General features: G+C 47.9%; 11 protein-coding genes across 11 annotated transcripts; 4 read left to right on the top strand and 7 right to left on the bottom strand.

Annotated features, from left to right (window-relative positions):
* Positions 1-440: 440 nt before the first annotated feature.
* CANTADRAFT_57465 (catalase) lies at positions 441-2,114 on the top strand (the record flags this gene model as incomplete). Its single annotated transcript, XM_020210698.1, has 1 exon — positions 441-2,114. The coding sequence occupies one exon, from the start codon at positions 441-443 to the stop codon at positions 2,112-2,114; it is 1,674 nt and encodes a 557-aa protein (XP_020062011.1).
* Positions 2,115-2,490: 376 nt separating this feature from the next.
* FGR3 (Fgr3p) lies at positions 2,491-3,657 on the bottom strand (the record flags this gene model as incomplete). The annotated part of the gene is made up of 1 exon (XM_020207050.1): positions 2,491-3,657. The coding sequence occupies one exon, from the start codon at positions 3,655-3,657 to the stop codon at positions 2,491-2,493; it is 1,167 nt and encodes a 388-aa protein (XP_020062010.1).
* A 1,138-nt stretch (positions 3,658-4,795) lies between these two features.
* Positions 4,796-5,179, bottom strand: CANTADRAFT_8466 (uncharacterized protein; the record flags this gene model as incomplete). Its single annotated transcript, XM_020211297.1, has 1 exon — positions 4,796-5,179. One exon carries the CDS (start codon positions 5,177-5,179, stop codon positions 4,796-4,798), a length of 384 nt encoding a protein of 127 aa, XP_020062009.1.
* A 992-nt stretch (positions 5,180-6,171) lies between these two features.
* On the bottom strand, positions 6,172-6,889 carry YFH1 (ferroxidase). The gene has a single exon (XM_020208169.1). It carries the CDS (start codon positions 6,879-6,881, stop codon positions 6,363-6,365), a length of 519 nt encoding a protein of 172 aa, XP_020062008.1. The 5' UTR covers positions 6,882-6,889; the 3' UTR covers positions 6,172-6,362.
* Positions 6,890-7,027: 138 nt separating this feature from the next.
* On the top strand, positions 7,028-7,471 carry CANTADRAFT_24145 (uncharacterized protein; the record flags this gene model as incomplete). The annotated part of the gene is made up of 1 exon (XM_020207049.1): positions 7,028-7,471. One exon carries the CDS (start codon positions 7,028-7,030, stop codon positions 7,469-7,471), a length of 444 nt encoding a protein of 147 aa, XP_020062007.1.
* A 296-nt stretch (positions 7,472-7,767) lies between these two features.
* Positions 7,768-9,408, top strand: CANTADRAFT_92457 (uncharacterized protein; the record flags this gene model as incomplete). Its single annotated transcript, XM_020211947.1, has 2 exons — positions 7,768-7,795; positions 7,835-9,408. The coding sequence occupies 2 exons, from the start codon at positions 7,768-7,770 to the stop codon at positions 9,406-9,408; spliced, it is 1,602 nt and encodes a 533-aa protein (XP_020062006.1).
* Positions 9,409-9,522: 114 nt separating this feature from the next.
* On the bottom strand, positions 9,523-12,684 carry VAC7 (Vac7p; the record flags this gene model as incomplete). Its single annotated transcript, XM_020210695.1, has 3 exons — positions 9,523-10,905; positions 10,984-11,805; positions 11,935-12,684. 3 exons carry the CDS (start codon positions 12,682-12,684, stop codon positions 9,523-9,525), a joined length of 2,955 nt encoding a protein of 984 aa, XP_020062005.1.
* Positions 12,685-14,482: 1,798 nt separating this feature from the next.
* Positions 14,483-17,606, top strand: COX5 (cytochrome c oxidase subunit Va; the record flags this gene model as incomplete). Its single annotated transcript, XM_020211295.1, has 2 exons — positions 14,483-15,468; positions 17,153-17,606. 2 exons carry the CDS (start codon positions 14,483-14,485, stop codon positions 17,604-17,606), a joined length of 1,440 nt encoding a protein of 479 aa, XP_020062004.1.
* A 404-nt stretch (positions 17,607-18,010) lies between these two features.
* Positions 18,011-18,727, bottom strand: CANTADRAFT_27628 (uncharacterized protein). Its single transcript, XM_020208168.1, has one exon. The coding sequence runs from the start codon at positions 18,711-18,713 to the stop codon at positions 18,042-18,044; it is 672 nt and encodes a 223-aa protein (XP_020062003.1). The 5' UTR covers positions 18,714-18,727; the 3' UTR covers positions 18,011-18,041.
* Positions 18,728-19,251: 524 nt separating this feature from the next.
* On the bottom strand, positions 19,252-20,136 carry YMC2 (Ymc2p; the record flags this gene model as incomplete). Its single annotated transcript, XM_020210707.1, has 1 exon — positions 19,252-20,136. The coding sequence occupies one exon, from the start codon at positions 20,134-20,136 to the stop codon at positions 19,252-19,254; it is 885 nt and encodes a 294-aa protein (XP_020062002.1).
* Positions 20,137-21,432: 1,296 nt separating this feature from the next.
* Positions 21,433-22,962, bottom strand: SFU1 (Sfu1p; the record flags this gene model as incomplete). Its single annotated transcript, XM_020207048.1, has 1 exon — positions 21,433-22,962. The coding sequence occupies one exon, from the start codon at positions 22,960-22,962 to the stop codon at positions 21,433-21,435; it is 1,530 nt and encodes a 509-aa protein (XP_020062001.1).
* Between the last annotated feature and the right edge of the window lie 1,049 nt (positions 22,963-24,011).

Here is a 24,011-nt window from a genome sequence, read left to right as displayed (position 1 = left end):
GGCACCAACAGGCACCAACAGCCCCCAAACGGCACAACCAAACGGCACACAAAGCACCAGCCAGCGCCACCAAAAGCACCCACTACCGTCAGCGAAAACGGCCCTGCCAACTCCACTCCCACTCAAACTACCACTCAAACCACCACTAAAACCACCACTTAAACCACCCCTCCTCCCCTCTACCACTCCTACCAGGCTTAGTCCCGTGGGGCAAGTTTCCCAGCCTCCCAAGTGTGGTTTCGCGCCTTACAGCAACCATGGCAGTTGCAAAAAAGAACCGCCGCAGCCATCACAGTTGCTAATTGCTCTGGCACAATTGGCCAGCGTCAAGGTTGCCCAACAAGGCTTGCGTCCAGATCCGGCATCTCCGTGGCTGGCATATATAAGAGCCACCATTCTGGACTAGTGGTGGATACTTCGACTCGTACACCTACTCCAGCATGGTTTCAGAACACTTGCACAACACCCAGAAAGACCCTGCCGTCTATGCCACCTCCAACGGTGTGCCATACCCCAACCACCCCTACGGATCGCAGACCGCTGGTCCTGGAGGGCCCTTGTTGCTCCAGGACTTCAACTTGATCGACGATCTCTCCCACTTTGACAGGGAAAGAATCCCAGAAAGAGTGGTCCATGCCAAGGGTGGAGGTGCCCACGGTTACTTCGAGTTGACAGACTCGTTGTCGGACCTCACCTACGCTCGTCCCTTCCAGTCTGTGGGCTACAAATGCCCTATTTCCATCAGATTCTCCACAGTTGGAGGAGAACGTGGGACTCCTGACACCCTCCGTGATCCCCGTGGTTTCTCGATCAAGTTCAAGACTGACATCGGAAACATGGACTGGGTGTTCAACAACACCCCCGTGTTCTTCATCAGAGACCCCATCAAGTTCCCCAAGTTCATCCACACTCAGAAGAGAGACCCCTCCACCCACTTGAACCAGAACACAGACTCTACCCACACCTGGGACTACTATGTGTTGAACCCGGAAAGTATCCACCAGGTCACCTACATGTTCGGCAGAAGAGGCATTCCTAAGAGTTGGGCTGAAATGCACGGCTATTCTGGCCACACCTTCAAATTCATCAACGACAAAGATGAGCTTACTTACGTGCAGATCCACATCAAGGCTGATGGCGGGTTCCCCACGCTCTCCAACGATGAAGGTGCTAAGTTGGCTGGTTCCTCGCCAGAACACAACATCAAGGACCTCTACGACAGAATCGCCGCTGGAAAGTATCCTGGCTACACCACCTACGTGCAAACGATGACAGCCAAGCAGGCTGAAGAGTTCAAGTACTCCATCAACGATTTGACCAAGGTCTGGCCCCACGACCAGTTTCCATTAAGAAAGTTCGGAAGAATCGTCTTGGACAAGAACCCAGTCAACTACCACGATGAAATCGAGCAGCTCGCGTTCTCTCCTGCCCATTTGGTTCCAGGTGTGGAGGCTTCTAATGACCCAGTGTTGCAGTCCAGATTATATTCATACTCCGACACTCATCGTCACAGATTGGGTGCTAACTACCAGCAATTGCCGGTGAATAAGCCCCGTACATTCGAGCAAAACTCGGGATGTCCTTTCTTAGCTGGTAATTTCCAGAGGGACGGTGCCGCATCAATCGACGGCCAGGGCTTTAGACCCAACTACTTGAGCTCAATTCTTCCACTTAACTCGGTTTCAAATGATCCAAAAACTTTCACCAACGGATTGCCTCAGGTTGAGGACGCTAAGTACGTCGGTGTCGTTCAAGCCAAGGATACTGACAAGTATACCATCTTGCAGAAGGAAAGAGCCAAGAGAGCGCACGAAGAAGCCATTTGGTTGAAGTCTTACGACTACATTTCTGGTATTGATGAACTTGACTTTGAACAGCCAAGAAAATTGTACCAAGATGTGTTCACTAGCGATGAGAAGAAGGAGTTCGTGGAAGCTGTAGTTGGGCACGCTTCAAGTATTTCCATTCCACGCATCAAGGAAAGAGTGCCACTTTACTTCGGCTTGCTTGATGCCGATTTGGGTAAGAAGATCGCTGACGGCTTGGGTGTCAAGTTCCAGCATTTGAACCTTCAAGAATATGTCAAGGAAGTTGGTATTGCTCCAGCAAACTGAGGCTGACGAAATATGTCTCGATTTTATAGTGACGAAATTATTACGATAACCTTATTGACGTGAATTGTAAGTAGCAGGGAAATACTGTTTTAGACTATTTCCCAGGAAAGTCATCTATGAATTTATTTCATACAATATTTAATAGACTCATATTAATTTAGAGATTCAGGAAACAAACTCATCAATCTCGCATCCTTCTATGGTACTGCAAGCTCAGTCTAATCTTCTCAATATGAAAATTATCTTTCATAAACAGAACTGCGTATAAATGCTGTCTTTTCAATATGATGATTATTTGATAAATTCTACAGTTGTCTGATCACAAATATCCTAAGCATTAATCCTCGTATTATTCCTCTATTTTACATACTATACATTAATCCAAAGTTAATGGATCTTCCCAGCTTCCACTCCCCTTAAAGTAGGCATTGTCATTACTACCTAGATTAAGCAACTCCTCGTCTAAGCCATCATTGAAAAGCTCGTTTTCACTATCCTCAAATGTTGTTTCCGCAGCAGGAGTTGTAGACAGTCTCGGGTAAGTGGGCACCATGTCATCTTCGTCTGAAGATAGCACAATAACCTCCTCGTCGGCGGTGACAGACTTGGACCTCATCTCATCCACGATCTTATACTGCTTCATATCCAATATTTCAATTCTTTCTGTCTCCTGCGGGGTGTTCCGGACGAAGTAGTTGTACGAATCGTCAACTATGAGCTCGTGTAATGCAAATTGTCTATCGCATAGCGGACACTTGTACTTGGGAGCATTTTGATGGAAGCTCTTAGGACTCAGAATTATCTTAACCACGTCAGAATCTTGATTTTGGTTCCGGGTGGTTTGGCGGAGTCCACGCCTCTTTTCGAATGCTAGCTTCTGGTAGTTACGCTTGGCTATGTCCTTTTTCAACAAGTTCTGGATGCCTTTCGGGATCTTGTTGAACACACAGAAATTCTCAAAGTCGAAGCACTCGAAATGGATGCACTTAGAAGACTTTACTGGGAGCCTGATCTTGCTTGCAGCCAAAGGGTCCTTCAACGAGAACACGATTTTGTCGATAATGCCCAATTCGTCGCTATCGTCAGGATTTAATCGGGCGAGCTCTTTCTCGATTAGGGGAATGATGTTCTTGGGAATTGGACGGTACCCGTGGTATTTCTCCTTTTGGCTGGCTGGCTCTTTTTTGATGGGTTGCTGGAGTACTTTGTTCAACTCCTGGTCGAGACGCAACAACTCCTTATAGTTTACATCGTCCTCGTCCTCGTGACTACTGGGATGGATTTTGGGGGTGGTTCTGCGTGCAAATATTGTATCCTCATCATCTTCGTGACTTGCGATGCTGGGCTTCGGTCGTATCTTGGGTGTTCTGGGAGGCTCTAAGTCGTAGTTGAACAGTTCTGTCTCCTCCTCCAATTCCTCCAACACATGCTGGGGGAGCCGTATGGTGACCTTGAACACTGGTCCTTGTGAGCCTCCTTGTGATGATAAGATGGATACGTTGGAATGTTCGGTGTATCCTCGTAACCGAATTTTGGGAATCATGTCATTGGATCAATCGAAGGTGGTCAGGGATAGTAGTAGGAAAGAAATAGTCGTATTGAAGTGTGATGAAGGGTGACGAGTACGACGATGCTGGATGCTGTGTGATGTCTTTATATAAGTAGACTTTGATAGGTGATTATTCAAGATGAAGTGATGCAGAGTGATGCAGACGGAGTTTGAAGTTCCAGGTATGGTTTCGTGGCGAATTCTTGGGATTCTCTGGCTCGTGAAAGCTAAGTGGTGTAGTGAAGGTCTTGATATGGAAGAGGATTCAAACAGACCAGGTTGTAGGCTCTATCACAGGCCATATAGTGCACAACGAAGAAGGCAGTCGCCGCTGACTCCTGGTGGAGGCTCGAGTGATTAACGAGTATTGGTCAGGTGACATAAAGCACGTGATGTATAATGGGTTGCAGCCAGTGAGAATGCATTTATGCCCTTCAGGACAACACGCAGGTGTGGAATTCTTCCTACAGATGATCTCTTTTAGCATATAATTGAGTCTTGAGGCGATTGTCTTAACAAGTTTTTTTGGGGAAAAATAGGACACCAACGAGGAGATGGAATATAGAAGATAGAATATAGAAGAGAGACAACGGAACATAGAAGATGTTTGGCTGATAGATGAGTGAAGCACTATTACATATACAGTCCATATCCATTCAATCGAAGTATTTTAACAAGTGTCATGTGGTTCTAGCAGCGACGGCCACCAAACCCCCCTCCCATACGGGAACCAAAACCACCGATCGAAGGACCGCCAAAACCGCCCCCCATAGCACCAAAACCAGGCCCAAAACCAGGTCTCAGATAGATGGAGCGACGTCCGTGCACTCCATGGTGGACGTGGTGCACATGGTGTACCTGGTGTCTTCTGCTTCCCCTGGTGTGTTAGTATGAACTGAGTATCCAGCCCCCCGAAGTACCATGATTATAGCATGAATATGACTTTCTATAATTCCCTATTAGCAAAATAGCGGAAACAAATATCCTGCCAAATACCATGAATTGGTGCCAAGGAAGAGAGTGAGAATTAAACTCCACTCCGGCTTGTATTCCCACCATATTCCGTATTACCACTGCATACGAGTATGACTCTCCTATCCCATTCCTTTCATTCTATAAAATGGAAAAATGATTATACGTACCCTAGAAGTGATCTGGCAACTAGTGCTGTGCCTCCAATGGCTGCACCCGTGGCTATGGCAGTTCCCATTCCGCTGCTTCTTCGTTGACTCTGCTGAGGAATGGATCCGTGCTGCACCTGCTGGCCCTGGCTCCTCGACGACTGCTGGACTGGCTGTTGGGTTTGCCTTTGGGATGGCTGTCGATATGACTCCTCGTACGAAGGAGGGTGCTGGGAATGGGTGATTTTGGGGGGCTCCCATTGTGATTTGCCAGTTGCAGTGTCTACAAAAAAGTACCGTTGGTACTCGTCGTCCCATTGGGCGACCCAGCCTGGAGGCAAAGGAGGTGGAGGGGGTCTGGAGGGCTTCAGATAGCGCTTTTCACTGGTGCTCATTGCTGTGGTGGTATGAATTGGCCATATAATTTGTGTGGCCAGTCCCTGGTAGCTCCGCCAGATTTGCGATCTTGCTGATGCAGTTACGTAAGCGTTACCTGCGTAGTAGTAGTGGTTGCAGAATATAGCCACAAATAGTCAGAAAATAGCCACAAATAGCCAGAAAATACCACTTGTGTGCGCAGGTGCAGATACTCTAGAGGAGGGAACGGGCGAAAATTGGTGGGAATGTACTGGATAGAGGTTTCTGATGCAGACTTCTGGGGGTAATGGAGTGGTGCTGGTAATTTTGCACAAATGGCAGAAAAGCCAGCAATTTTCTGAATGGTCAAGATCGCCTGGTACAAAATGTAGGCGAATTACACAATAATGCAGTCGAGGGTGGCCATTTCCGCACGGAATCTATTATCATTGCCCCATGGAAGGTTGATTGACTCTGCCCGAGGCGGAAAATCCTGCAGTAAGCTCGATGCTGAAGATCTACCGTTTCTATGTGCAATAGTCACCATAGGAGGAATCAATTTCCAGTTCGACGATAAGCATCACATGAATGCGGGTGAAGAAAATGACTATGGTGACGTTTAGGTCCGCTCTATTAACAGTATTTCATCCTCTCATCGCTAAGTGTTGAACGACTGGTAGAGTGCAGTTCTAAAGCGACTTCAGCTCTTTTGTCCTGTTTCTGTTTTTGGTGATAACCATCAGAATTTCGCACCCATTTTGCGCGATCTCTACTGAAGTCAACAGTTTCAGGACGTACAAGGGGATGATAGTCGGATAACGGCAGTAATGACAGAGGCGTTCAGTTGCTGGCACTTTCCAATGGGGGCATGACTGACTAGGAAGAGACTCCAGACTACCGTGAAATCACTGGAATAGTTCCCACCACTATAACAGCCTAAGTCAAATTACAGACGACTTTTAATATTATTTCAATTAACTAGATGAAATTGAAAATTAATCAAAAGTATTTCAATTAGATACAATTAAAACGCTGCACCCTTACCATACTACACCACGCTCATAAGACATTATTTATTTACAGAAACTAGAAACCAGCAGCGCTCCAGCAGTTGGCTGCTACCACGCGGGTTCTATAAGGTAGCTATGGATCCCATTCTTACACGGGAAGCTCTTCATTCAACACCCAAATCCCTCGGCAGCATCACAATGGCACTTTGTGCTACTGTTCCAACCCCAACTCGACTGTCTGCCCCAAAGCTTCGCCCACCTCCCGTTCAAGCAACTCCGTCAACGACGTGTTGTCTCTGAGGGTTATCCACTTGCCCTGGATCAAGTCGTACCTCTTAGGACCACTGATAGGACTGCTGAGCCATATCTGCTTGTTGGGAGGCTGCTTATTAATCACATAGGTTCCATTGGCAGGAATGGTCAATGTCATAACACCCTGCGACAACTCGCAGTCAACCTCGGGGTGGTCTTCCGACAATTCCTCCAAAGAGTCGGCCATGGCCTCGAGGTAATGGTCTGCCACAGTACTGTACTGGTTGGGGGTCAATTGGTCGATTTTGTCACTGATGTTCTCTCCCTCGGTGGTTACCGAGTAGTTTCTGGTAGCGATATGCTGCACACGGAGGCCAAATTGGCGGCTGCCGACAGCAGCAACAATACTGCGTGCGGGAGCGCCACGAGCAAGTGCTCTGCACCTACTGGCAGCGGTAACAATCTGTCTAAAGCTCATGGTTGGTGGTCCCACAGTGGTTATGGAGTTTGAAAATTTGTGGTTTCCGAGCATGACAAGGCACGTGCCGCAAATCACGCGCGAGTCTGTCAGTGATTCGGACGTTTCGGGGCATCTCAACACCTGGTTCCAGTCAGTCGCCAGCAATGTTCTTCACCTTGATCATCATCAGCGTGGTCCTTGTGGCCGTGATCTTGTACTTACCTTACGCCAGCGGGTTGACCAAGGTGAAAATCGAAAGAAAGCCCAAGAACATTTCCCACAAGCAAGAAGAACCTGCCGTGGATGAGTATCAAGGGTACATTCCACCAGATGAGCAGGTTGCAAGAAGCGAGAACAAGCCACATACCTCGATGAGAGACAGGATGAACGTAACCTCAGGAGACATTCCTCTCAGAATCAGATTGGACCACGAATCGTCAGGCTTGAGAAAGAGAAAGGACAAGTTGGACATCAACCGTGATCCAAACAGCTACGACTACGATATCGACGAATTGATAGAGGAGGAAGCACAGGCAGCAAAGCTCGAAAGAGACAGAGAGTTCTACAAGAATGAAAAGTTGGGTGGGACCAAGGAAGACCAGGTTTAGTGGGTTGGTCGAACATACCCTCTAAAAACGTCCCTTCCCCATTATCATCGAATTACATCAAAAACAGAGATCGTGGCAGATTCCATTCTATAGCCACTTAATTCATCCTCAAGTCCACTGATATTCAAATGTAGCACATCAATAGTATACCCAGCCAATAATGGTGTTGCATGCCTGACGGCAGGTCTGCAACAGTAATTATATACACATCCAGATCAATTCTCTTGCGAAGCAGCGTCCCTTGCAAATTGTGAATATTTGAGATTTTTCGCATTTGTGGTTGGGTGCAAATAACCATGTACTATCTTTTTGCTAGGGTTTCTGGTATGCTAACCTATCTACTCTTTTCGTTGCTACTGGCAGCACTGCTCTGGCTACTATTGGACTGGCTTGGACTATACAACCCTCCCAAAATTCCTGGGATTCTCTCCATTCCCGGGTACCCAATAGTAGGCAATCTCCTACAGGTGCTCTCCAATCCAGCAGAAGTATACATGAAATGGAGCGACAAGCACGAGGCATCTCTCTTCCAGGTCCAGCTTGGGGCTCAACGTATGGTGGTGGTCAACAAGTACCAGGATGTCTATAATCTATGGGTGAAGCACTCTTTTGCAACCGCTTCTCGTCCTGTGCTGTATACGTTCCACGACATCGTGTCGGCCACCCAAGGCTTCACAGTGGGCTCCACCCCATTCTGTCCTTCGTATGTCTTGAAAAAGAAGACTCTTGCTTCAAATCTCAACAAAAAGGCTGTCTCTGAATTATCGGGCGTATTTGACAAAGAAGTGAACTACACCATCAGGAACTTAATTCTAGACAATAGAGAACTCCTGGGGCCTCCTTCGTGCAATATCTACCGAAACTTCAGGAATGAATCGTGCGATATCGACCTTTATCGGTATTTCCAGCTTTTTGCGTTGAGAAGTTCAGTCTATATCACCTACGGTTTGCACCTCGACTGCTACAGGAGAGATGGTCCATTCTGTCAGGATATTATCGACATCGAGGCACAAATAATGAGGTATCGTTCCACCACGTCCAACTTGGCGGACTACATAATTCCATTGAGGTATTTGCCGGGGGTCTCAAAGTATCCCGAATATATTAGAGGCAGAAGGGATTTCTATATGGAGGATCTAATGGATTCAATGAAGCGGAGATACGCTAGAGAGGAACATCCGATCAAAACTAATTTGGTGGCAAAAATAGCTAGCAAAAACTGCCTATTGACCGATCTGGAGCTCAAGTCCATCTGTTTGACCATGGTAAGTGCAGGTTTGGATAATACGCCATTGACCATGAATTATTTGATGGGGCAGTTGTCCCATCCTCATGGGGAAAAGCAGCAAGAACGCGCCTTCAACGAACTCATGAGAATCTCGGGAAACAGGTTGATCTCGGCATGGGAAGCAGCCGCAACTGAACAAAACTGTGATTACATCACAGCTTTAGTTTATGAGGCGTTGAGGAGTTTTTCTGTATTGCCATTGGGTCTACCCAGAGTGACCACAAAGGATATCACTTACAAAGATGTAACGATTCCTGCTGGAACCACTTTGGTAATGAATGCCTATGCAGCTAATCATGACGAGAATGTTTTCGAAAACCCCTATCAATTTAATCCCAACAGGTGGCTCGACACTAATGGAAATTTATTGCACAATCTGAACAAGTTTCATCTCACATTCGGGTTGGGCACCAGGATGTGCTCTGGTAATCATTTGGCAATGGCAGAAATGTATACGCTCACGTGCCGCATGATTTTGATGTTCAAAATTAAGGCCCCCACAGGTCCACTGTTGATGGTGTTGGATCCTTTTCGAAACAATCGGAATTCTGGTGGAACATCATTTGAGCCAAAGCCATTTAAGGTGAGACTAGAACCAAGGGTGTGGTCGGGAAGCGACACTCTATATTATAGGTTAATGCGACAATAGCACTCCAAATTTGAACCCTGTCTAAGGAGTGAGTTCTATGTCCTCAAGCATCATAATAGCTCCAATGAACGAAGATGTGCGTAACTCAGTAGCCTTATCGTATGCCCAAAGCCTCTATTCGTCAACGATGTCTTCGAGTGTTTCAAATCTGAGACCGTTCACATTGTTCGGATCAATATAACCAACCTTATTCACAACAACAGATTTTGTGCCTTTACTCATGGGCAAATTGTATTTCAAGACGCCTCGAATAATCAAGTCAAACGGATTCTTAGAAATGATTTCCCATTTCTTGGAGTTATCTGGTTCTTCGGTATCATTGTTCTTAGACAAAGCACTCGTCAAATTTCGACCTGGTGATAAAAGCTTTATTTCAGCAGTCTGGTCAATAGGGTCACGGTTGAAAAGGCCCCCATTGAAGCTCATTAATGATTCAAGTTTGTATACTGAGCCTAGTAAAACATTCTCGACGCTCTGTGAAAGCTGGACTTCCATCGATTCGTCTTGAGGGCCCATATTATCAGTAGCGCCTATGAAATCTGGTAGATATCCACTTTTCGCAAAAAGGTCTAACTCTACCTCTTCAATTGTCACTGTGAACCAACCTGGGTTCAATGCCTCCACAACAATATTGACAATCAACTCATCCTGACTGACCACAGGGTTTTCAAGGGAGGTGATGGATACATTAGTCAAATCCTTTGTTGTGGCTAAAATGAAACCCATCACGAAACCAACTGTCAAAATTGCCAAAATACTTATCAAAGTATAGATGAATGATTTAAGACAGTTTGCCTTATGACTCCTGAAGTCACTAAAAGATGACTTCCTTGGTAGCAAGAAATGATTGCTATTTGGTGATAATCTTGGATGAGTGTATCTTCCATTGCCCCATTTTCTTGAAGACTTTTTGTTAAGGCCGTGGTCGGGTCCCAATTCTTCGTCATACTCATCTATGTCATAGTAAAAGCCTTGCTGTTGATTGGGTTGTTGGTTAGGGTGTTGGTTCTGATCCTGAAATGGATATCCTCCGAACATGTCCACCTGAGACCGTGGAGACGCTGTATTATCATTATTATTTGGTAACAACGGTTGGCCGGTCGATAAGTATCTCTTGGATTTTAGCCCCTGTGGCTTCTTGGAGTGTGGGAAGTTAAGATTCAACGATCTGTAGTGAGGAAGACGATGATTTTGATTCAACAAAGAGGTAGTCTCGTTGGAGTTTTTGTTGTTGGAATAGGGGAATCTGATGTTGTTGTCATAATAAATCAACTCGTCATCGAAATCCTCGATATCAATATCATCTGGAATCAAACTATACCTTCTAGGCTGCGAACCTTTCTTGTCAAACAATTTGGAGGTAGTTGATCTCAACTTGGAGGAAGAATTGGATGACTTATAGCGCTTGGAAGTATTTTTGCTGACTATCGATGGAGCAAGTTCATTTTGTTGGGTAGCACCAAGTGGTTCATCTTGGGTTCCTGTTCTGGAGGCATCCTGATCTCCTCCATTGCTTGCGCCCTTCCCAGATGACTCGTTAGGAGAGCCAAGACTCTTGGATGGTTGCTGTTGTACTGTGGTATTTGAAGAGTCTGGCATTCTTTGGCAATAATATTCCCCGTCGGTAGAGATGTCATCGTCCATTAAATTTTCATCATTGTCGTCTACTTCATCGTAGGAATAATGCTCATCGTTGTAAGCGTCATTAATGCTGTGGGTCCTCTGGGAGCGAGGTCGATGATAATTATTCAATATTCCCAAGCCATGGTTTCCTGAGTTATTGCCATCGTTTAGTCCAGCCAAGGTAGTCTGGAAATTGGATGATCTTTCTCCATTGCCAGGAGTTTTCGCCTGCGATTCGTCTTGATTTGAATATGACGAAAAAGATCTCTGGTAGCTCAACTTTTTGTCCTTGCCATTATTCATCACACTATCAAAATAATGATTACTATTAAAGGAATTTGCTAGCGAAGGAGGTCTATTATTTTGGTGGGTATTCCGGGTGGGGTGCTTTGAAGTGTGTGAATGAATGGACTCGGTAGGGTGAGTGTTTGGAGAGTTGAGAGCAGCATACTGCTCGTTGGTTATCAATCCGTCTGCCAATGGAGAATTCATCGAGGTGCCTGCCTGGGTGACCACGCCGCTGGAGACAGCGCCAGGGAGTAACCCTCCACCTATCATGCTCCCGTGGATGCTATTGTTGTCCCCTGCGATGTTGGCGGCGTTACTGATGGTGTCGATGTCGTTCAAGTTGTTGTTCTCGTACACAAACGTCTCGTCACTGTCGCTGCTTTCGATATCGTCCACAGCACTGGCCAACTTAGCCGCAAAGAAATCGGTTCTGGTGGAGCTCTGCTTGGTGATTCTTCGTTGCTTGCCCTTTGTAGGGGGCGCAGACTCCTTGTTCAAGTCCACGCTGTTGATGGTGTCGACATTGCCAGACGAGGCGTTGGGAGGTACGGTGCCAGCCAGCGTTGCTCCTGCGGAGGATGGCTGGTTTGAGGTGTTGAGGAGGGCCAAGTTGACGTTGTTCAACTGGTTGGACGAAGGGTTGACAGTGGCTGGCGGTGGATTTTGCACAGGAGCATTGGGAGGGTTGGTATTCGAGGGAGCCACCAATGTGTCGTTGTCAGGCTCGTGGTTGCTGGAGATGTTGTTGGGGAACACGGTAGACAACGGCGAGGTGTTGATGATCTCGGAGATGAGGGTGGTGTTCTTGGGATGGGGCTCCTTGGAGTTGATGATCTTCTGCTTGGCCTTCAACGACTTGTTGAGGTTGGAGATTGTGGTCTGGTTCAAGCGTGTGGGTTGTGGCGCCGAGAGAGCAGATCCAGTGGCACCAGCAGCACCGTTGGTGCCGTTGGTGGCGGTGGCAGCGCCATTGTTGTCGTTGGAAGGGGTAGACAGAGCAGCCTGTGGATTGGCGGGCACGGGGTTTTCTGACGCCGGAACGCTGGCCACAGACGGAGTGGAGATCGAGTTAAGCCGGAGATTGAGCTCCCTGTTGTCGGAAACAAGTATCTTCTTGGGGACTTTGAATACGCCAGACGACGAGGAGGACGTTTGGGCGGTATCGGTAGGTTGTGGGGAGTTTAGGCTGGGGATCTGGCCAGCACTGGCGTTGGGAGCTCCCAGCGACGGGGTACTGGGCGCAGTGTGTTCTGGCTTGGTTTTGGCATCGTTCTTGCTGGGTCTGTCGGGAGTGTCTGCTGGCAACGAGAGATTTCTGAGGTTTTGGGGCCTGCTCTTGACAGGGGAGGCAGGCGAGTCGGCCATGGTGGCGGCAAGCTGGAAGGAGCGGGAAGGGGAAGCAGCGGAGCCGGACGACGTGGCAGATGGAGATGGTGCCTAGGGGCCTAGTGTGAAAATTTATTAGTGTGACTGGGGTAGTAAGGTTTGGGAAAAATAGATTGCTGGGACGCGGTGCGGTGGTGGTAGGGAGGGGGGTGGTGAGGGTAGAGAGGGCAGAGGGAAAGGCTAGGGAGAGTGGGGCCGGTAGAGGGAAAGGCTAGGGAGAGTGGGGCTGGTAGAGAGCGAGATTAGGAAGAGTAAGAAGGCCAGGGAGAGATCTATCGAGATAGAGAGGCTAGTCTCGCTAAGACACTAGCGATGGCTAGACAGCCGGGCGGGACGTCGTGGTACCACACTCCCTGCCATTAGTGACAGGTGCGCGGATCCGCACGGTAAGCTGGCGGAAAAGCAAACTTCCAGATGCGGAGCCAACGCGAGCCCAGGAAGACCAATAGCATCGTCTACGACGGGGCCGCATGGACTCGTCTCGGATCCATGCATCCAGGGGCCGGTTGGGTGCCGATGGCTCGAGAACGAGGCGGGGGGTGAGTGATGTGAGTGGGCACGTGACTCGCTGCACGTGATGTTTGTTGGGCTGCTCCCCACTGCTGATCGCAATTGCTGGTCGGTGTTATCAGTCGTATAGTGATCGGTAGCCAAGCATGTCACGTCTAGGTTGGCACCACTGGTGCGTCGTGTAAAAACGTAACCGTAATTCTGCGGCACACGAGTAATTCATCACGACACACACTTTGGTGCTGTTCCGAGTGCTGCGGGTGTTCGGGTGCAAGGACAGCCAGAAAATGCATTGCCCTAGTCAAGTGTAGCAGCTCGTGTTCGGGCATGTAGAAATACCTCCGAACTCCTGCATCAAAACTCAGGTATAGGAAAGCAAACGAGAATAGACTCGGAGGAGCAGAAAGGTGCTTTGGGGCACCAGATAGAGAGTATTGAACACATACACTGTTTTTTGATATCCTTCGGATTCTGTTTAATAGCTGGTGGGATACTCAGGAATCACATAAAGATATTCGTTGATGCTGAGCCAGAATCAAGCTCATATTCTATACATTGCACGAGTTTGTAAACCTTCTTGTTGAGGTGATAAAGTCTATCTTTGTATGCGTGGGTTGAGCAGTGTAGAGCCATATCGGCTGTTGGTTAGAAGCAATTCCTAGGGAAAATTCATCTAAGATCTATGGAAGGATATGAAAGTGAAAGCTTCAGCTTAATTAAGATCAATAACCCAAACTACAAGCTCAATTCTTTTTCAAATAAAGAAGAATAATTCTGATATTTGATGCAAAATATCAAATATCGTTCGGGAGTGGTCAATGGCCGATGTGCAGCAGGATCATACTAACTGTCCAGGAGCTCCGTCGCACTGGTGAACCATTGCTTGACCAAGGACAAACTTTACATACCAAATGAATTATTTTAGTAGGTGCCCTGGATATGTGACCGATAGCTGCTTTGCCACTTCCCATCCATTGTTCCTACTCCAATAAACACTGAAACCGTACAATATTAACAATAATTCCCAGACTCACCATTAAGTACTTCTCTTTCTCAGCATAACTGCCCTAAACCTGCTTCAAGAAATCATCTGTACTACCATCCACTTAAAATCCATCTCCTGCACACTTTCGCCCACACGTACTTTACTATCTCTGATTTTACTTTACTACTCGCTTCACTATGTCACTTTTCTAACTAGCTAGGTCGCACTCGCACATCTCATCGCATCAATCATCACCATCCACCAACCATCCTCCGTCACAGTATGGGCTTCACGTTCGGTTTCAACGTCAGTGACGACGAAGGCGAGGCTCCCACGCCTGCCACTCCTCCCCCACCCTCTGCCTTATCCTCGCTCTCCATCGCCCCTGAAAACATGCCCCAGGAACACTCGCTTGATTCGGTATTGGACACCCTAAAGGACGTCAAACTCACCTTCGACAACTACACCACGCCTGTGGGCAAGACCTTGGTATACAGACGCGAGCTCTTTGACGTCAGGCACCAGGTGATGTGTGAGGACTCAGAAGAGCCTCTGTTGGTGGTCAATAACGACCGCGACTTGGAGAAGAACGTGTACGAGGGAGGCTTCAAGAGCTGGGAGTGCTCGTACGACGCAGTTGACAAGCTCCGCGAGCTCTTAGACAAGGACAGCTTGAACCATCGCTCGTTCCTCGAGTTTGGCTGCGGAACCTCCTTGCCTACGTGCTATCTCTTGAGACACAAGCTCGAGTCCCACAACACCGATCCCGTCACCTACATCCTCTCTGACTTCAACTACCAGGTGTTGCGGTTGGTGACAGTACCCAACCTCTTGATCCACTGGGCATCCACACTCCCAGTGGACCAGTTGGTGGCTCTCACCTCGCTGGAGGAACGGCCCTTGTACAACAACGACGAGTTGTTGTGCACTCCAGCGTTGCTCCAGGCATTTACAATCGCCATGAAAGCCTCTGGGATCACCCTCAGACTCGTTTCCGGGTCCTGGGGCCCTCAGTTCAACCAGTTGGTGGGTCCAGTCGAGTTCTTGATCTCGTCCGAAACCATCTACTCCTTGGACACCTTGCCAGTGGTGGCCGAGTCGGTGGTGGAGCTCGCAGACCATGCATTGGTAGCAGCAAAAAACATCTACTTCGGCGTGGGTGGCTCGGTGATCGAGTTCTTGAACTACTTAAAACGTATCCATCCGCTGGGCACCGTCGACGTGGAGGAGGTGGGCGAGTTGAAGAGATCGCTCATTATGTACTCGCGGTAGTATTGAAGGGTGTAATAACTAGCAATGATGTCCAGCTAGACATAAATATCTGGCCAAATCCGCTAGGTTTAGGGCGATAAATGGGGGATTATTGTATTTTGCATCATTCAGAGCTAGATCTGATTAATTTTCCACGTCATTAGTAGGCTAGACCTGGATATTGTGTTTCACATCATTACTAGCTCTACTTCTTGCTTTTGGACCTCCCTGTTGATAGTATAAAGTTAGTTCATGGGAGCAAGCCCATCCTGGACCTGGCCCAGTCTGCGACGTCCATAAACAATTTTCACCAAATAACTAGAATGGTGAAGGGTTATTTATTCGAATATAATTAATAAATCGTTATAACCAATCCATCATGCTTAATAAGGTGATATATAACCAGAATTTGTCATTTTCCAAATCTTAGTCAATAAAAAGACCAGTCAACATATACACCATATTACAGATTTATTATGAATACAATTAGTTAGGAAGTATTAGACCATCTGATAACACCATACACCATATTATTAATTAGCTTGTTAGGGTAGCCTCTGTGTAAATCCCTATTTCGAAACTGGGGTCCTTACTGCTGAGGGACTAGATAATTCTTGTAATTTTTTAGGATGGATTAGACCATCTTATATCCGCAGACCCTATAGCTATTTTGTTAGCCTCCATGGAAATCCCTAATGCGAAACTGCCTTCTTTCCATCCATACTCTTGAGCTAACTACTGCTTAAAGTCCGTTTCTTTACTCTTGCAAGACTACATATCACCAATACCAGGTGTAAGTCTTGCACCTACTGTGATACCTTCGTTCACTCGGTTTTACCAACCAGTGCAGTAGTGACTTTTCACAGTTGGTAAATTGCACTTACATTTACAATAGCACTTAAAGTAAAAACCCGTAACACCACCACCTAAATGCGACGAAACCAGCAATTTCCCCACTAGACCTCACCCAACGCCTGACATCCCCATCGGCCCCACAGACCCCTAGCCGATTCCCTGCTACCTGTCCCATTTCGCAGCAATGGCCTGATTCCGTTGGCCCCTGCACGACCGCCTCCCCCAATAATCTCTCGTACAATAATATGGAAAAAAAAAACACTTGCACTCTTACCATAGACATTAATCAACCAGTATCAGGTATGTACTGCAAACAACGGACGGAACAGGGGCAGGCGGTAGCAGCGGGGATCGCTGCCACCAACGAGGCTTCTAGCAACATCTTGTGCTATTGTCGAATTGAGCAAATATGTTACCCATGAACAGAAGTGCGACAGATACAGTGGAGATATAAAAAGTCCAGCAGATAAGCAGATTGGAGGCAACAGAGAGGCAGAGGAACTGCCACAGAGGTAGGAATCCACTACCGGCGTGTTTCCCTGGTCTTGGGCGACACCTGCCGCTGTTGACAGTGCCTCGGACCCTCGATGAGAAGCCGAGAATTCACCGCTTTAGAGCACATAAAAACCACTCACAGCATGCTCCTCCACCTAACCCACCCATATCCAGACATCTACGTGGCCTGCTATTGGATTGCCGCCAATTTGGCTGGCTTTCTGGGCCTGGAGGCTGTCATGGTGTTCCCGGGGTTTGGGTCGTCCGCCGCCTAATTTTTCCGTCCAATCAAAATTTCATAAAGAGTGAAGAGTGAAAAAAATCAAGTCATAGTCAGTACTAACTAGCCAGAATGTTCCGTCAAACCTTGCAAAGAATAGCTGTCCGTAGTCAGTCCACCGTCACCAAGGCTGCTCCAAGACCATTGTCCAACGCTCATGTTAGCAACTTAGAGGGAAGATGGGGCAGCTTGCCAAAGGAAGACCAAACCGCTTTGATAGAAGAATTGAAGACCAGAATGGAATTACCATGGAGCGAGTTATCCGTTGCCGAAAAGAAGGCCGCCTACTACATCTCTTTCGGTGAATGGGGTCCAAGAAAGCCATTGCACGGTCCAGGTGACGCATCAAAGGTTTTCTGGGGTGTTGTCGGTGGTATCGCTGCCTCCGTCGTCGTGTTTGCCGGTATCAGATCCTTGGGTGCCAAGCAACCTCACACTTTGGAAAGAAACTGGCAAGAAGCTTCCGACGAATACTTGAAGTCCAAGAATGCCAACCCTTTCACTGGTTATTCTCAAATTCAATGATTTTAATCAATTCTTTATTGTTAACTTGCATCAATTCAGAGATATTCCGCATTCAAGTCTCATGTCTTGTGCATAGGCTACAACTACTCTTTTGATAAAACGAATAAAAACGAATAATACGAACTAATGTAGAGTAGGGCCAGGGATGTTCATCTGTAACTGATTGCATTCTAGTTTTGCCATAAAATGAATTAATTACCCTTTGAAATAAGTGATTCATTATTTACGTGTTTCATAAACATCATCGTATACAATGCAATTCATTACTGAAAGTAATACTAGTAAACCAATAACATTAGCAGCTGTTTCTTTAGGTTTACTTTTATCGGATAATGCTTTATCAGCCAAGCAACCCCAGGTGTCTGCAACTAGCGGCCCCTCTAACTTCGTAAGACTACAATGTGCCAGAAATCAATTTATTATGCAACGGTTCTATTAACGGTATGGAGCATCAGCGTCAATACAGTATTGTAATTCTTGCTCCCACTTGTCACCATTTTCCAACAACTTCTCCTTATTGTACAATAATTCTTCTCTGGTGGCAGTAGAGTATTCCACGTTTGGAGATTCAACAATGGCATCCACGGGACAAGATTCCTGACAGTAACCACAGTAGATACACTTGGTCATGTCGATATCGTACTTGTAGGTTCTTCTAGAACCGTCAATTCTTTCTTCGGCTTCGATGGTGATGGCTTGGGCAGGGCAAATGGCCTCACACAACTTACATGCAATGCATCTTTCTTCACCACTAGGGTATCTTCTTAATGCGTGTTCACCTCTGAATCTTGGGGAAATAGGACCCTTTTCGTATGGGTAGTAGATGGTGTATGGAGCACGGAAGTACATTTCCATACAGATGTACATACCACGGGCAATTTCACTCAAGAAGAAGAACTTGGTGGCCTTGCTCAATGCACTTTCGTGGCTTTCTTCCCAGGTTTTTGGCTTGGGGAGTCTGAAGCCCTTGGGCCAGACGGATTGGGTCGATCCAGCAGTGGTGAGGTATCCGGACGATTCAACCGATGCGGCTGCTGGTTTCATCACGGTGGAGCTCATGGAAAACAACCTGCGGTTGAGGCCTTGTGCTGTTATTTGTCTCAACATTTCGATCGATTATGATATGATATGAGCAGGAGGACCAAATGGGCTTGCCTAGTGTGAACTCGATGGTCTCTGTGTGTTGATGCTGAAGAGGGAGCTGAAGTTGGTGAGCTCTACAAGTTTTTTCTGTTAGCTATGGTCAGAAAAAAATGCGTTGCTGCGATTGGCTGGAGGCGAGTGCAGGACCGGGGAGGTGCGCGGGTAGGGAGAGTAAGGAGGCGATAGGGAGAGGTTGGGGAGGTTAGGGGAAGCTAGGGAAAATGTTAGGGAGGGGCTGGGGAGAGATTAGTGAGAGCTCGTGCGAGCTAGCGAGAAGTAACGTGGATTACAGGGAACAGTAAGTGCATTGCCGTCCCTTCCAGCAACGCTGAAATGGCCAACGCCTGCTACGAGTGACCACGCTGAGCCACGCCGGTGCTGAGTGTGTCACACACCCCTACAGGCTGCGCTATCCATATATGTCTATTGTATCTACTGATTGCCTCACGCTCGCATGGTGGCATGCCGTCACGTGCCTATATGCACGTGATCCAGTATCCAGCTACCCCATTACCCTAAGGGCCAACTCCACGCTGGCAAACGTGCCTGCACTGCACGGCACGGCCCTGATCAAGCACGGCACAATGCCTCTCCAGAACCCCCTCAAGCCGTGGGCCTGGTAGATGTGTTTGGTGGCCTTTCTGATGCTACCTTTGATAGTGGCCCCAGGTCCAAACGGTTCACTTTGAATGTTGGACTTGATCACATCAATGGGGTACGACGAGAGCCACAACGCGTTTCCGGCTAACGCCCCGCTAGCGAGTAATTCGGGTGTGGAAATGTCGTTTCTCGAGTGGTAATGCTGCAAGTCGATGATCTGTTGGATCAACGCCTCGTAGGTCAAAAACCACACCCCGTACGCCTGTAACTCACGCAACACGGTAATGTTGAACCCACGGTAGATGCCTCGGGTCAATCCGTGCTCGCGGTAGATTTTTTTCACGGTGTCAGTCAAGGAGCTGGCAGAGGACGAGGTGTTCGACTGGCTTAAAATACGGAGTTGTTCCACTGGTGCTGTCACAGGACTGTTGACAATACCTGCGACTGCCCCAGCGATGTATGTCTGGGGCCAGAGATTGAGTTCGGAGCCTCCAGTGCTCTTCAAGATCTGTCTCTTGGTCTCGTGAAACCCGTAGAATTGCAAAGAAACACACACACCAACACCAAACAACGGTGCCAAAGTCCCCTTGTAGAATGCAAACAACCCTTCATTCTTGATAACGTGTTTGATGATCGACAAAGACGACGTTTCACTTGATGTCTGCAATCTGACTTTGACCAAGTCTGCAGGCTGACCAATCAAAACTTGGGTGGCACCGCCAATGAACCCTGCAGCGATGTCCTTGGCCTTTCTGCTGATGGAGTTGTCGATGGTAGAGTCAGCCATTGTGGGTAGTAACAGTGGATTGGTGTTGGATACTTCAGTGATATGGACTGGCTATTGCACCAGATCACGTGTGTATCGGGTGCAAAACGATAAGATATGGGCAGTGGTATTAATACTCTTTTTGATTATTCTGAGCTTTCTGACTCTCAGCTGGAGTGGAAACGGCTGATGCTGGATATAGGCGGTCAGGAGAAGAGTCTGTGAGGGCAAGAATGAGAGGCTAGGCAGTGCCGGTCTAGTTGGGGTTAAATTACTTAGGTTATGGCTAAGGAGTGCATTAGCACCAGCTACTCCAATTTGTGGGCCAGAAAGCGTGGCCAAAATTGACCACGATATTGTGTTCCTTGGCCCTGAAATTGTTCATAATCAGTTAGGATTCACTACCCTTGACTGACTTCATCGGTTACGATTCCGGGTACAGAAGTGGGCCAGGAGAACGCAAAAAACGTTGTGAAAAATTGACACAGGTACATCCTTACTACAGTGACTTGAACGTACCCAATAAGGGAAGCAGAGTAGTACTGGTTATCTTGAGCTCAAACCAGTTATGCCTAGAAAGATATATGCCTCAAAAATCTATTTCGCACCCATTTTTTAGTGCTCGTTTTGGTAAAATATTTGTAAAATTATAGCATAACGGTTCAAATGACAAAAATGAAATTGGATCCAAATTGGTCAGATAAAGGACCAGTTATAATAAGGTACAGACCATATCTCTGAAATCCACCCGTCGATAAATCTTGTCAACTACGAGAAATTCAATTTCGATCTTAACAACTGCTTGCCCAGCCATTCAGTATCAATTCACTAAATATCTAAATTTCATTCAGCACATACACCTGTAGTGTCCTATTTCTAAGTGCAGTGAGATTTCAAACCAGACATGATTAAACTGATTAATTTATCACAGCACTCTTCCTACACTGGTCAAAAAATATTGCTGGTAAGGTGATCCAGTTTCAGAACAGTTGATAGACAACTCTGGAGCTAGCAAAAGTAATAACATGGATAGAAGTATCAGATTAGCATTTCACACAAATCGGATAAGCCAGTACCAGCCATAGTAGATTCTTGAGCACGCAAGGCACCTTTCATAAATTCTTGGATAGTAGGAGCTTTCATGAATACGGAAGTGAATTTCTGGAGCTGGCTCTCAGTCCAATTACACTTGATGCAGGTTTCCCCAGTAGGCTAGGCTCGTATGAAGTCTGTTGAGTAATTTTATCGTTTATCTTTTGATTGATATTATATCACTATTTTACATGTCTGTCTATGCTATAGATTTTGAAAATGCAGTTATCCGTTGAGAAGACCACCAATGGAAAGTGCATGGCGGGGCTTGTCCTCGTCATCGGAGTATTTGTCCGTAGGAGTAGTGGATTTACTGAAAGAGGCCGTGAAGTCAATGGCCATGGGAGCAGGACGAGCCTTCAGACAACACTTGCACTTCTTTTCAGGGATTTTCTTTTCGGAATCGGGCTCCACGGATGGCTCTTTCGTTTCGGAAACTGGAGCTGGTGTGACTGGTTGAGTCAGTGGCTGCTTGAGAGACTCCTGAGGCGGAGAGACGTCTCTAGGAGGGGACTGGTGCCCCTGGGCCGGACTGATCTTCAACAGGGGCAACTTGATGTCTCCACCGAACTCATTGTATGGAGGGTAGTAGGGGTACCGTGCAGCCACAGGAGCAGGAGGAGGAGGGGGTCCTGGTACGGGGCCAGGGCCGTTGGGGATTCTTCCCCCGCCGGAGTATGGCGGGTAGTATGACGGAGAATATGCTCGAGGAGGGAATGGGAAGGATGCTGGGGTATTTCTTAGTGCAAAGTATGGGTTGGGGTGTGCGATGGGGGGAAGGTGGCTTTGAGCAAGAGGCGAGCCGAACGAGACTGGCTGGGTAGACGCTGTTTGCACAAGGCGCGGCAGCACGTCCTCCTTCTTGGGCTGTACTTTTGGGACTGGCGATGGCGAGGTGGCCTGGGAGTTGGGCTGGTTTGGCGGGGTTTGGGCCGAGGGTGACGAGAGCTTGGTGGCAGGCATGTTTCTCTTTCTCCGCTTGATGGTGGTACGCTTCATCTTAATGGGTCTGTGGGAGCCGTGGAGTCGGTAGTAGAGGCCACAGGCGTTGCAGATAGTGTTTCCAGCGTCATCTCGACGCCACAAAGGCGTGATGGTGGTGCCGCAGTTGAAGCAGGCCACCACCAACGAGTCGGAGTCGAGGTCGGCCGAGTCTGTGTCTTCTGCGGGACGTTTCACCCCGAGGTCGCTGTCGTCTTCATGCAGGTACTGACCCGAGGTGTCTGGAGAGCCAGCGTCGTCTTTGGGTGACACCAACTTGTCACGCTTGGTCATTACCACCCTGTTGTTGTAGGCGGGGCAGCCCTTGCAAGCAGCACTGCCACCTGTGCCGTTGCACCTGCCATCGCCCTTGCATGAGCCTTCCTCGTTCTTGGTCATGGGAATGGTGTTGGGAGGTCTTTTCAAGTTGACGGGACGGTGGGTGTTGTTGGAGCGGAGGTAGAGGCCACAGGCGTTGCAGATGAGGGTTCCATCGGGAGCTCTTCTCCAGAGTGGCGTCTTGGTGGTTCCACAGTTGGAGCACTGCTGGCCATCAGGAGTGGACTCTGGGCCTGGCTTCAGCACAGGCATCACGCGGGGCGCTGCTGCCTTGGAGGCAGTAGTCGGACTGGGACGAGACGCTGGAGCCGTGGTGGCGGTGGAGGTCGAGGAGGCGGTGGTGTTAGGCGTGGTGGTGTTAGGCGTGGTGGTGGTAGGCGTGGACGTAGTAGAGGACGGCGTCAGCGTACGTAGGACATCTTTGGTAGGGGCCATCATGGTGCGGGAGTTCATGAAGCCATGGATGTGATGCAGAGTCTATAAGCGGTAGTGGCAAATGGTAGTATATGGTGGCAAACAGTACTACTAAAGCGGCAGACAGTGCTTATATAGTGGCAGCAGATTGGAAAGATAATAGTGGAGCGAACGGATGCGGGCTCGGAAGTTACGTAATGTGGAGTGGATGAGCAGTGGCAGACTAGGCGGTAGATGGTGGCAGATCTGGCGGAAGCCACCCGATCTAGGGCCAATGACAAGCGACGGTTAGTCAGACAGCGGGAGTCACACGTGCGCAGGGGGAGAAGGGGCCAATGGGGGCGCGGGGATTTCTCAGCGAAGCGAGGGCGCGGTAGAATAGTCTAGTGGATATACGAGATGAGGGGGACTATGGGGACAAGAGAATAGCGAGATTAGATAGCGAGATTAGAGATGTAATGTTGAGATTTACGGATGGGGATTCCGTATGGGGATTCCGTATGACAATGTGAAATTGTTTTGGCGACTACAGGGGGGCTAGAGGGTGGAGAGGTGGCTCTCTAGGAGTTTGTGAGTTGGCGAATGGTGCCGCGCGCCAGTACCAGAGTCGTCGCTGCGGCGGGAGAGTCCGCGAGCCGTCGTACTAATTTTTAGTGGGACCAGCATCTTCGCACGAGGAGACGATAGTCAGGAGCCATTGGTGGTGCAAGCGAACTTTGATACGTATCGGGTAGTGACAGGAGGCGTTTTCTTGTCTCTGGTTCAGAGGAGACGTAGAAGGTATTATTGGCTGGTTTCATATGCACCAGATTGATACGTAGTACAGATTTTATCTTCACTGAGCTAGAGGTTTAGAGAATGGTATTGTGGATGTGGAAGCTGTCAATCACGGAAGAGAGCACAGGGCTTCGGCTTCTGCTACAGATAAGGATAAGATTGGGGGTGTAAAAGATGCACTGGTAGAAATTTTACTATGCATAAACGTCATAAAGGAGTGGCATAGTAGCTAGAAATATCTAGGGACCTCGGAAGATGTAGGCGGGGTTACTGGAGTGGCAAGCTAGCTAGAA

Source organism: Suhomyces tanzawaensis, assembly GCF_001661415.1.
Source record: "Suhomyces tanzawaensis NRRL Y-17324 unplaced genomic scaffold CANTAscaffold_9, whole genome shotgun sequence".
In the NCBI taxonomy this organism is placed as follows: Eukaryota; Fungi; Ascomycota; class Pichiomycetes; order Serinales; family Debaryomycetaceae; genus Suhomyces; species Suhomyces tanzawaensis.
Note: the sequence above shows the minus strand (reverse complement) of the source record. Positions and strands in the feature narration are given on the sequence as shown.